Source organism: Polyodon spathula, chromosome 9 (assembly GCF_017654505.1).
Source record: "Polyodon spathula isolate WHYD16114869_AA chromosome 9, ASM1765450v1, whole genome shotgun sequence".
NCBI lineage: Eukaryota > Metazoa > Chordata > Actinopteri > Acipenseriformes > Polyodontidae > Polyodon > Polyodon spathula.
The window spans coordinates 13,049,678-13,062,953 of NC_054542.1; the positions used below are offsets into that span (position 1 = coordinate 13,049,678).

Consider the following 13,276-nt stretch of genomic DNA (forward strand, 5'->3'; position numbering starts at 1 on the left):
ACCCATGCCTCCATGGAAAACTATGACTCAGTGCAAATCGTTTATGAACAGAGAACCTCCAAATGTGTTATCTTGCTGGCTCTGCAAGAATGGCCTGCTGTTGCTGCATACCAAGTTTTATTGCTCCAATGCACCAAAATACTTTTTCACAGTACATATTTATAAACACAATACTTTTATCTCAGATATCAATATCTAATGGCCTTTGTGAAAGGTGATTCTAAATTAAAACAATAAGTAGGTCACTGGACATAAACACATATTTCCACTAACATATTCCAAATTTTTGGAACGCTGAGAAGGACTTTCCCACTATAAGTCATTGTCTTTGAGGTTAAAATCTAATCTTTCTCACCAGATAATTTTTGAATGTGTTGTATAGTACGTGCACTACTAAAATCTACATTTTTTGTGTCTGGATACACCAAATTAACAACTAGTGGGTGTGTTGTTATAAAAACCTGCTACAGTTTCAGATTTTTCCCCACCAATAAAAATGCTATATACAAATCTCCAGATTATTCAAATGCCATATTATCTCGAGAAGCTTTCTCAATATATATATATATATATATATATATATATATATATATATATATATATATATATATATATATAAATCCTATATATATATATATTACAAGTATGTCCAAATGGATACTTGTCTATGAACAGTTAGACAATTAGGTCCAAAAAAATCCAGTGCCTGGAGGCAAAACAAACAGTAAATAATAATGACGGTAAGTAATACATATGTATTACTTAATTTGTAATCCCTCTGTTACCCCGCAAATAATAATCCTGCTATTATACACCCACACAAAACCCAAAACACATTCACAAGTCTGTTAGTGCATGAATTAGTGCTAGTGGTGCAAATACAGTTTTATTTGTGACAGAGGTGCAGTGTTGTCTGGTTTCGTGCTGGCCCCTGGTGACAGCTCCGGAACTGTGTTAACTGTCTGGTAACGTACAAGATGAAACAATTACAAACAAACAAAAACACAACACTCTCGATTTCTAGCAACAATACACTTTTACTGTCCTCCAGGCTTTTATTGACTACAAACCAAATGTGAAGGAACAGATTACAATTCTCCATCCCCCTTATATACTGTCATGCATGACCCCTTGGTAAACGAATGCAGCTGCCTTTACAATATGCGGCTGCTACATTGTTTCCCTTCCAGGTCAATATGTTCTTGCACCGGAGTATCGCCTTTTTCCAGACTGACATACTTCTCGACCCGGGGAAAGAATTGTCAAGCTAGCCTATCAAAAAAACTATGTCCTCGCTTAGTACAGGTCGAGAGGGAGATTTGCAACCAAGGTTCATTATATTTCTATCACAGTACCCCATAAAAAAATATAATGCAATACTCAAACTCAAGAGTGCTTGCATGGCATCATGCCATCACTCCCATGGGCAGAACAAATATAAATATACACTATATACTGACATTCATTCACTTATAATATTATAAGCATTTATTACTTCCAGTACAGTAAAAATCCTACCATGGAATCTTATATTGAGAAGTACAGAAACTGTTTGAATTTCTTAGCTTGCATGCATTTTCTGTGATTTTTAAGGACATTTTTAAGGAAAAATAATATAACTATACATTATACTGATAATGCTGTCGTGTTGCCTCGGGTGCTCAGGAGGAATGACTATCACAGCCCAGACAAAACTGGCGAAAAAATGGGGGTGTGTCACAAAGACGGCTGTAGTGGGTGACGTCAGACCAGAAACAGGAACCAGGAAATAAACAACAGAGAGGTGGAGTTGGGTAGAGCTGAGCAATTGGTTTCGCTCAGCATTTAATGAATGAACAGAACAGTAAATAAAAAGGTTGTAACAAACAAAAAACACAGGACACGGCACTTTCGCCAAAATAAAGAGACAAACAAAACGGACTACACAGACAAACACGGTGAGCTGATATTTTAACTATTATAACCTCTGTCTCCACACGGTGATAACTGATATTAACTATTGACTATATAAATAATAATGAGATAATAATAATAATTTAATTGACGAGTCCAGCGCAAGAGGTGAGTGGCTTGTGGGTTGTACGAACACACAACATGCAACCAAGAAAACACAACACAGGGGCAGGGCACTTTTTACATATACCCGGAGTTGTGATGGAGGGGGGAATTTTAGGTTTCAGAGCCCACCTCGCACCAGGAACCGGTTCTCGTTCAAAATCCTTTTTCCCCAACAGGGATTTCTGGGGGTTACAACGGCCAATACCTGCCAGCCAGCGGCCAGGCTGCTACTGGCCATGCGGTCTCCTCCCTGTACCACATGGCAGTGGAAATTCTGCCAATGGTGTGGCTGTCAGCAGATGTGCAGAAAAGCTGCTGGGGTTGGTGGTCTCCAGACCTCCTCCAAAATCTCCGGCAGCGAAACTGCTGGGGGGGGGGGTCTCCTGACCTCTCCCCCCTTCATAGCCGGCAGCTCCCTCTGGGGGGACTTCAGCCCCCAGAACTCCTGCAGCGAAATTGCTGCGGGGAAAGGTGGTCTCCTGACCTCTCCCCTCTTTTTCATAGCTGGCAGCTCCCTCTGGTGGGGCTGTGGCCACGCTGACCCCTGCAAGCCAAGCAGAGCTGAGTGCTGACCCCTGGCAAAGCAGTTCCAGCGACCCCAGGTGATGCGGAGCAACAGACAGCCCCAGGCGATGCGGAGCAACAGGCAACCCCAGGCCATGCCAGGCAGGCATCCTTGGGCATGTAGTCTCCTGGCGGCGGAGGTGGGAGCGACATGTAGTCTACCCTTATTACAGGGGACTGGTGCGGCTCTCCCTCACTGGCAGGGGACTGGTGCGGCTCTCCCTCACTGGCAGGGGAAGATGATAGAGGCAGAGGCAGCACTTGCTCCTCTCCTCCAAGTGGTGACGGTGGGGAAAGTGATACCAGCAGGCACTCACCCTCTGCTGGTGGAGATGGGGTCAGCAGGCATTCTTCCTCTGCTGTTGGAAGTGGGAACAGCTCCCTCTCTGGCTTTGGATTCCCGGGGTCCCCCCGTCTGGGCGCTGGTCTCTCGTGGTCCCCCTGTCTGGGCACTGGACTCTCGCGGCCCCCCCCCAGCCTGGGCGCTGGAGACCCTGCTACCTGGGCTGCTGTTCTGTTTATAGCTGCCTCCATGTAGCAGGGGATCAACTCCACACCTTCCTCCAGGGAGTTTGGGGTGTGTTCCCTCTCATACGCCTCCCATCGCTCCCTGTCCATCAGCCACAGGACCTGGATGGCTATGGGCATGGACTGGGCCTCCAGCCCAGTTTGTCCTGGATCCAGTCCCTCAGCCTGACGGCGTCTTCTGACAGTTTTTTTTTTTGTTGTTTTTTTTTTTTTTTTTTTTTTTTTTTTAAACAAGAAACTGTGGTTCCTGCTCTGGTCTGCGTCTAGGAGGCGCTGGTAGTCCCACCGATGACACCACGTGTCACAAAGACGGCTGTAGTGGGTGACGTCAGACCAGAAACAGGAACTAGGAAATAAACAACAGAGAGGTGGAGCTGAGCGATTGGTTTAACTCAGTTGAATGAAAAGAACAGTAAAAATAAAAGGTTGTAACAAACAAAAACACAGGACACGGCACTTTCGCCAAATTAAAGAGACAAACAAAACGGACTATACAGACAAAACACGGTTAGCTGATATTTTTGTTATTATAACCTCTGTCTCCAATCCCGTTATCCACTCACTGAACACACAACATACAACACAAAATACACACAGGAGCAGGGCACTTTGCCACAGGGTGATAGCACTACTACTGTTACAATACATTATATAGACATTGACATATTAATAATAATATACCAAGCATTCAATATTTCCATTACAGTAAACATCTCCACCATGGAAGCCTACATTGTGAAGTACAGAATCTTCATGTCCTACTTAATATTACCATGTCATTTATTGGTAAGCCCCTACAAGGGGCGCCTGTGAGTAATCACTTTAACTGTTAGCTCCCTTTTTTAAAATTAATTTTCCTGATGGCTTGGTTTACTTTGTGTATTGCCGTGTGCCTAACACCTCTTGAAAGCAATATAAACTGAATACTGTACTGCTGTACTGTAAATCTTTGAAGAACGATATTGCAGTGAAATGTTATATTATACCGTGTAACATATTTTTTTTTTTTTTTTTTTTTTTCCTGGGTAGTAAGTGTTATTTCCTAATTGCTTATGCCTCAAAAGTATAGAAAATGGCTATTATTCCCCACAAACTTTGCAAATTTACAGTATAATTGTAAATCTCGAAAAACTATTCACTTCTACATCTTTTGTAGTCATTTTTGTATTACTTTAGTATAAATACATGTTAATTTGGATTCATATGTTGTTTTTTTCTGACTTTATGTGAACGAAAAGACACAAATTTGCCCGTTTTCCCATTGGAAATAGTGATATTTTGAAATATCACTGTCCTGGTGACAAAAGCAAAGTTTGTAGGGAATAATAGCCATTTTCTATACTTTTGAGGCATAAGCAATTAGGAAATAACACTTACTACCCAGGAACAAAAGTTGTGTTACATAGTGTTATTATTTTACACATACACGCACTACATTCAGCTATAAAAGGTGGAAAACTTTTTTTCACCATACAATTTACAAATATTTTTTAATTTAAGAACAATAAATAGTTTTAACTTAAGTTCATTTTTAGCTTATTAGTTTAAAGTATAAAACGATATATTTTATTGCATGTTCAGTAGTTAGCATTTATAACTTGAACATCTAGTGCTAGTATGGAAGAACACAAAACCTGGTACCAAAATCACTTCACAATGCATATTCTGATTGTACCCAACCATTGCTTTAGCCTTATTGTCTTGCGCTGTGATAAAAATTGAGCTCATCATTTTAAAATTAAATAACATCTGTGTCTTGCTGGTGCTAGACTTAAAGGGTACATAAGGACCTCTTTTTTTTTGACCACTTTTTTAAACTTTTAAATTGCATTTCCTGCCTCAAGATGGTTTCACATGTACCTGCATGGACCTCTCAGAACTACATTTCCCATCATCCTCCTGCTCACTGTTAAATCCATCTGAGTTACATATGTGAGCAGTAGGATGATGGGAAATGTAGTTTTGAGAGGTCCATGCAGGTACATGTGAAGCCATCTTGAGGCAGGAAATGCAATTTAAAAGTTTTAAAAAGTGGTCAAAGTGGGAAAAAAATCTGATTAAAACAATACACACACCTTACGTAAAGAGTTGTAGAAACACATGGGAACATGTAATACAATAAAATAAAATTAATGTACCCTTTAACTTGTTAACTTAACGTTGCAGCCAAATTTCACCAGAAAACCCAATTAAATAGGTGTTAATAAATTGCAAATGAGCATAATTGAGCATAGCTCTTAACATCTTCAAAAAGATGCAAACACCATTCTAAAACCTAATAGTGCTGTTTGTAGCGTAAGAATCCTAAACAGACAAGAAAAACCCATTTCATCTGTTCCCATCAATCCTCTTTCATTAGAATTATCTTGCATGTTGCAAAGTTCTTATAACACATCGTGAAGTATAACTAACTCCCCCTATTGTACAGTACAAATCAGAACACATCAAGACCTGGTCCAAGCATTACTTTTTCATGTTACTGATGGCTCTAAATTTGACTTACCAGCCTTGGCAGGGGTTGATTGTCACTGGCATCAGTATCCCATCTTGAAGCACACTCTAGAAATTTGAAGACAGTAGTTAAGGGATTTTCTGAAAATTCAATTCTACAAGTTCTAAGAAAGTTATTAAAATAACAGATTCATTTTTTTACTGCTTGGTTTGTTTCTGTTTACTATGTTACCAGACAGTATTGCATTGCAAATCTTATTCTGTACCCAGTGATGTAACAGGGAGCCTCATTCTGGTAAGCTGCATCATTTCATAGTTATTAGCTGCCTCCGGTCCAAGTTGGCTATGTCACTCTTAGCTGATTGGAGCTATAGACATTTTTGCTGCCTGGAGTCATGCTATCTGAGCATTTAGCTGGAACCAACCGACAGGGTAATGCTCAAAACGTTCCTCTGCTGTAAAGGACTGTTTGTATTGCATGCCGGCCTAATGTAAATATATTGCATGGTACTCTCTCCCTGCTGCTCTGGAGTTGCCATTATGACAGGAAAAAAATTCCACACTTTCACAAAGGAGAAAGGAGTGAAAGAGTAAAAGTGACCCAAGAGAACTAAGGAGGAAATCCTGGGGAGTGTGGAGCCTAAGGGAGGTGCAGGTAGCACCATGCTCTCCTAACAGCTGTTTCTGCTTCTCTACCACTGACAGCTTGTGGCTGTGCAGCAGGTGCAACCTTTTATTTAATCCTTTCTCTGTTAAAGGGTAGACAAGACAGAGGCTGGCCCTGGTTTTTACATGTGCAGAAGTTGAACTGCGTGAGGTAAGATAATGGATGTGAAAACATGGTCTTACTATGCACTACGTATTATTTTAATGTCATCATGTCTCCATAACAAACTTAAATAATAAATATATATTATGCATTACAACCAAAACAAAAATGTTGGTGAATGTTGATTCCTATCTTTGTTGTAAAATAGTTTTATTTGGTTAAATGAGCCTAAAGTGTATATGTAAATGTTTAAAAATAAGGAAAAAGTAAATCTAGAAATGTACCTAATAAATGTTAATATGAATGAGCTTGACAAAATAATTCCTAACAAGATGAGTTGATCTTCAACTTCCTAAATACACTCTGTGCTTTAAAAAAAACACTTAATTAAAGGAAACACAATTATATTTAAAAAGTGTAACATTTGGTTTGTAAAAGGAGCAAAATAAAAATTAGGTTGTAAAATAGTTTTAAAACTCAGTACTAATCACTAAATGGTATCAAGGGGTCCCAGAGTGGCTCACCTCTAAAAGCTCAACCACGTGGTGTGCAGGGTGTCATGCAGTCGAGGGAGCACAGGGTTATAGCCTAGCTGTGCCAAGTTGCCGATTTTGGTTGGGTTTTTTTTTTTTTTTCTTCTCCAAAATGAACCTTGTTATCTTTGAGGGAATTCCGGAGAAGTTACGTTGTTGATTAACACTTTCACTGGGTGGAGCGAATACTGTTACACCAGCAATAGGGTTAACCAAAACAGTGGGTGTCCTTTTTATCATTTAAATAGGGTGTTAATTTGTCCTGCTGCAGTTTAAATCAGGACCAGTGCATATTAACACACAACCTGGTGTGTGAAAGAAAAACACGCTTGTGGTATTTTTAAACACTGAACATAGGTCTTAATCATTATAACCTTGGAACAATTATCATGGGGAGCTAGTATGTTTCAATTGTTATATTTTGGTCTGAGTCTATTTGTTATCTATTTCCATCAAATTCCTGCATAGAACCAAAACGGTCGGTCGCTACCTAGCTGGAGCAGCGAAAGGTAACTCCGACACTTCAAAACTAAAGTGACAGATCACATCTACTGTAATAATCACAGAACAATGTAAAACATTTAAGTGACAGAGGTGTATACAGGTATGCACAATTATACATTGATTGAATTACTCAAAGTACAGATCTTTTTTTATAGCTTAGGAACAAATAGAATTAGTATATTTATACCTAATATCAATATTATAACCATTTTTTGAACAAAAGACAATAGAGGTTCTTGTCTCAGTAAGTAACAAAAAGACTAACATGGAGATGGATATGAGAGACTAAGATAAAAAAGGAAATGGATATCTAGTGAACGCTGAATGCAATTTACCATTATTGTAATTACAAATCATTTAAATAAATACATATATAAATATTCATTACAACAAAAGATATTGCTTTGGTTTTAGGGCCCACATGATCACCACATCGAGGGTACCCGCTGATAAATCGGTCCGAATAGCCTTTAGCCTCAATGATTCCACGGGTAAGCTTGAATCTTTTGTCACATACAATTAATCAGTCAACTAAGAGTCACTTTTATGATTAAAGGTTCCTTATGCAGTAGGCCTCCTATGCAACCAGGCAATGTTAATACTAAATACTGGTTTCAAGATGTTGTTTTGCTCTCTGAACATTTGTTTAAACTACTGTATGTATTTAATAAGAAAGTTGGTCTAATTATGCACTAAAGGTCAGAAGAAGCAGTGTGATAGATAATTAACCACAGGGACAGGTAGCATGTTACTGAGAATGTTAGCTTGCTTTAAATACCTATTTACATAATATTGTTCTCTGTAGAAAGTACTTGCTGGATATTTGTTCTTTGGCCAATTGCGTGCTGACCCCTGGGAGCTCTGTCCACGCTTGGCAGTGGAATAGCCTGGACTTGAACCAGCAACGTCCAGGCTATAGGGCACATCCTGCACTCCATGTGGAGCACCTTTACCATATGCGCTACTCGAGAGCTCCAAGCTTGTCATTTTAAAAACAAATATGAACTTAACTGCTGTCAACGACCCTGATCTTGTATTTCTGTCAAAATGTTTTACCACTATTCAGCCAAATGTTTGGACAGCAGCTGTAGCGTTGACATGGCGGATGATTCATCCATCTGCTTTTAGAACACTGGCCTATACTTATCTCCACTGTCTCACTTAGACATGGATACAGTGCTACAGATCAGTTATGATGTTAGCACAGACAATTAGGAATTTCAGCAAAATTACAGATATTTATGTTCTGAGAGGCTTTTGCTGACGAGTTTGTCTGCAGCTATAAAGACAGATATTTAAGTTAAAGGCCACTGATAGGATTTTTCTGGATAGTTTGTCTGCAGCTATATCTAATATATATGGATTTGTCTTGTCAAAAAGAATCCAACCACAGCGCTATGCTGGAAAACAAGCATTATACAGGGTGACAAATAAATAACGGACCATGGGGGAAAAAACATTGTACGAGTATTTGAAATGTATAGCGGTAAGTTAAATTCAGACACAGTTATAAGTATTTTAATTAATCATCACATCTTAATAAAAGCAGGATTGCAGGTTTAATGTAAATAAATGTAATTAAAATACAAAAATAAAAATGTAACTTAATAATTAGGGCTGTCAAGTGATTGAAATATATTTCTTTGGGTCTGTTTATTTGTAGCTGGATTATATATTAGACACCGGATGTTTTATATTTATAAGCACCCTGGAATGCTTTCATGAAGAGCGCTATATATTATTATTATTATTATTATTATTATTATTATTATTATTATTATTATTTATTATTATTTATTATTATTATTATTCAAAAAACAACCCAGCATAAAAAAAAAACCTGTTGTCCTATTTCTGGATTAATATTGTTGCCCCTTTATATAGATTTATATTTATTGGCACAGAATTAGACAGATAAATTCGGCGTTTGCTGTTAAATTGTTTGAACCAACTGCTAAATCACAATGGAGTCAGTTTATTACTCACCTTAATGCATTTCAAATTATACTGTATATTTTCTTATCAGTTTCCTTTAATATGTACTGTATAATTGTTTATACAAAAATTATTTTATGAAAAATGATAGTCGTCATTAGACAGATCATAAGAATTGCTCCCTGTTTCATTTTGTTGTGCTGGCTTGCTAGCATATTATAGAACATTTTCTTTAATCAATCTGTAGGTATCAGCATTCAGTGCTTTAATGGAATTTAAACCATGATAAAAACTGTATCTATAAATGTACACATGTAAATTATACTGTACATGACTGTACTGTTAGTTAATATATTAATAGAGCAATCTGATATAAGGCCACTAGATGGCACTGTTATGTTATGTAAGTGTACGTTACAAGCCTAAAGGCAAAAAAAGGCAGTTCCCTTTCAATTGAATGACCACCATTACCAATTGGGAAGAGCCCTCTCTGACAGCCTATCACTGAGCAGTTATAAAAAAGCTGCCCTATCAGGGCCCTGCTGTGAGGGGAAAGTCCCTCCCTCCACCTGCTGAAGAGGGATGTCCTCACAGTAGCACATCGCCATTTTCTCTCTCACTCCACTGAGGCAGGTTACAGATTGCTTCATGCTTTCTTTGCCCAATTTTGGCTGATTTGTTGGGTTTTTTTCACTGTCAAATTTAATTTCCTCGGTAGAATCACACTTTTGAGCATTTTCTGAGTGCCACTGCCTGATTCTTACGTCAGTTTACTGACTAGAGCTGGTTTCTACCCCTCTTCGGGTCTTTGGTAAGCGGCCATTACTCTCTTTCCACTGCACGCCAGCGCCCCTCTCAAGCCTCGGGCTGTCCTAGCACGGCTGCCCCGCCTATGACGCCATGTCAGTGGAGTCGACTGGGTCCTCCGCTAGTTTCCACCAGTGTGCGGTGAAGCTGCCCAGGCAGGACGAGCACCGGTCTTGCGTCAGATGCTTAGGGCCAGACTGGCAGGTGAGCTGGACTGCTCTCCGTGCAGAAAGTTCTCTAAACAAACTAAGCGCAGAAGAGCAGCCTGTCCCCAGCAGAGTCTCTCTCTCCGTGCCAAGGGAGAATGAGGTCAGTGGTCCAAGGCCCTCCGGAGAGGTCCTCTAGGACCCCCCCCCCTACAATGACCAAAGAGCTCTCCCGAACAGCTGGGTCACCCTCCCTTTCCCCACCACCGGTACAGAGGTGCAGACTCCTCTCAGGGGAGGCAAGATGGTCACCACCGAGGCGGTACCGCTCGAGGGGGCGCTCACCAGGGGACAGGCGGTCATTGCGCAGGCACTGCTCCCCTTCCCTAGGCAGGCGCAGACAATCCCCGTCGGAGTCGCCTTGAAAAGGAGGGAAAGGGGAACCACAGCAAGCCCTCCCTTTCTGCCAGGACTTCCTGGAATTGGTGCGCTCCTCCTGGAGCAACCCAGCGTCTGCACCCTCAGCCTCCAGAACAGCAGAGTCTCTGCTGCACACTGCAGGAGCCCAAGAAGTGGGCCTAGGCACATTCCCCACTACTGGGGGCATGGTTACGGTATTGCTGCAAGGTTCCACCTTCACCAAGGGGGATAAGGACCCAACCTGTCCGTCTAAGCCTTGCAGAACAACGGATGCCATGCTAAAGAAAGCGTACGCATCGGCAGCACTGTCATCTAGAGCAGTGAACGTCATGGCTATACTGGTGCTTTACCAGACCCAGTTAGCAGAGAGGCTGCAGGAAAGATCCACAGAGGCAGATCTAGGGGAGCTCCAGGCGGTGGTAAAAGCGATGAGTGACCTAATAGGGGAGTTAGGCCAGGCATCAGTGAGGTCGCTGCTGGTGATGGTGGCTGCTTGCCGGCATTTGTGGCTGACACAAGCCAAGGTCGTGTAGACCGAGAGGGTGGCGTTACTGGATGACCCCATTACACCGGGACAGACATTTGGGGCGACCATTGATGTGAGCTTTGAGAGGTCCCACAAGGCCACAGAGGTTGCCTCCAAATTCTTGAGCCTCCTGGCTTACCGTCAGCGGCCAAGGTGGCATTCACAGCCTGCTAGGGAAAAAGAGCCTGAACAACACCCTCCACCCCAGAGCAGACAAGCAGGCAGAGGCAGAGCTGGCCTAAGAAAGGCCTAAGAAAGACCCGCCCCCTCCCAAGCCCAAGGGAGACCGTAAGGGACCCTGGCTGCCACCAAACCCCTCCACAACCAAAGGCAACGACCCATGGCAAGGTGGCACCCAGGACTCCTGGGTGCTATCGACAATGAGACAAGGATACGCTCTACAATTTTGCATAGGTCCGCCACCCTTCAAGGGTGTGCTCCTCACCACCGTCGAACCAGCGAGCGCAATAATCCTTCAACAGGAGATGGCCAATCTTCAACAGAAGAACACTGCATGCTTGGTAAGTCCAAGCGATGCCCTCAGCGGCTTTTACTCCAGGTACTTCCTGGTGCCCAAAAGGGATGACGGTTTGAGACCAATTCTGGACCTCAGGTCCTCAACTTGTTCCTCAAACAGAGGAAGTTCAACATGTCCTCCTGTCCGTCCAACCGGGCAACTGGTTCACATTGATCGACCTGCAAGACGCCTACTTTCACGTCCCAATCCGTCCCACGCACAGAAAATATCTGCGGTTCACCTTTCAAGGCAACGCTTACAAATTCTGCATGCTGCCATTTGGCCTCTCGCTGGCACCCTGTACATTTTCAGTGCATCACTGGCTCCACTCAGGCTGCGGGGTATTTGGATCCTGAACTATCTGGACGATTGGCTAGTTTGCACACATTCCAGAGGCGCACACAAACCAGGTCATAGATCATGTGATGAAGTTAAGGCTCGCAATACACCAACAGAAGAGCAATTTCGTACCGTCTCAGTCCATTGTTCCTGGGGATCAAACTGAACTCTGTGAGCATGCTTGCCTCACTGTTGGAAGACAGGATTCAGTCGTTGGAGGCCACACTCTCCCTATTCAGAGAGGACGCTCTCCTACAGGTCAGAGTATATCAAAGGTTGTTGGGGCTGACGGCAGCCGCCTCGAGAATCCTTCCACTAGGGCTGCTGAGAATGCGCATGCTTCAAGCCTGGGTAAAAACAAACATATGCTGGTCCGGACGGACAATACTACAGTGGTAGCCTACATAAACCACCAAGGCCGTCTGCGCTCGCTGGGCCTTCACCACGCAGCGCACAGACTCCTGTCCTGGACATACAGAAACTTATGTTCCATCAGGGTTGTTCACCTCCCCGGTGTGGACAACAAGTCAACAAACTTCCTGTCCAGAAGATCTCCAGACAGCTCGGAATAGAGATTGCATCCTCAAGTGGTGAAACTGATTTTTGGAGAGGTTTCAACCTGCACGAGTCGACCTCTTTGCCACAGCTGAGTCCACTCATTGCCCCCTTTGGTTCTCCATGGAGAGAGATGGGGGCCCCCTGGGAGTAGACGCTGTAGCTCACCCCTGGCCACAGGGGCTCTTGTATGCGTTCCCCCTGCTACCATTATTACCCCTGACAATAGAGAGTATCAGGGTGGGGACAGCACAGGTTTTGCTGGTTGCACCCAGATGGCAGAGATGCCCCTGGTTTGCTCTCCTCTCCGACATGTTGTCGGGTCAGCCGTGGCAGCTTCCGCTACACAAGGACCCCCTGAGCCAAGTGGAAGGGTTATTATGGCACCCGAACCCAGCCCAGCTCCAACTCTGGGTCTGGCTGTTGAAGGTAGCCGTCTATTCAGACGAGGTTTGCCAGATGCGGTAGTAGAAACACTACAGTCTGCTAGGGCACCGAGCACTAGAGACCGTTATACTTATATAAATGGAAAGTTTTCCAAGACTGGTGCCTTGCCGAGTTCATGATCCTGTGACCTGCCCTATTGAGACGATATTAACCTCACTTGTTTGACGCAGGAAAATC

At 42.5% G+C, this 13,276-nt stretch overlaps 1 protein-coding gene across 3 annotated transcripts in view; it reads left to right on the forward strand.

The window, feature by feature from the left end:
* Positions 1–6,020: 6,020 nt before the first annotated feature.
* LOC121320877 (MAP3K7 C-terminal-like protein) overlaps positions 6,021–13,276 on the forward strand; it is a 38,081-nt gene continuing 30,825 nt past the window's right edge. Inside the window, exons 1-3 of one of the 3 annotated variants that reach the window (XM_041259624.1) lie at positions 6,021–6,033; positions 6,360–6,418; positions 7,822–7,898. In XM_041259624.1, the coding sequence (XP_041115558.1) occupies positions 7,829–7,898 (70 nt within the window). In that variant the 5' untranslated portion in view covers positions 6,021–6,033; positions 6,360–6,418; positions 7,822–7,828. The other 2 variants (XM_041259623.1, XM_041259625.1) reach the window with 2 other exon arrangements.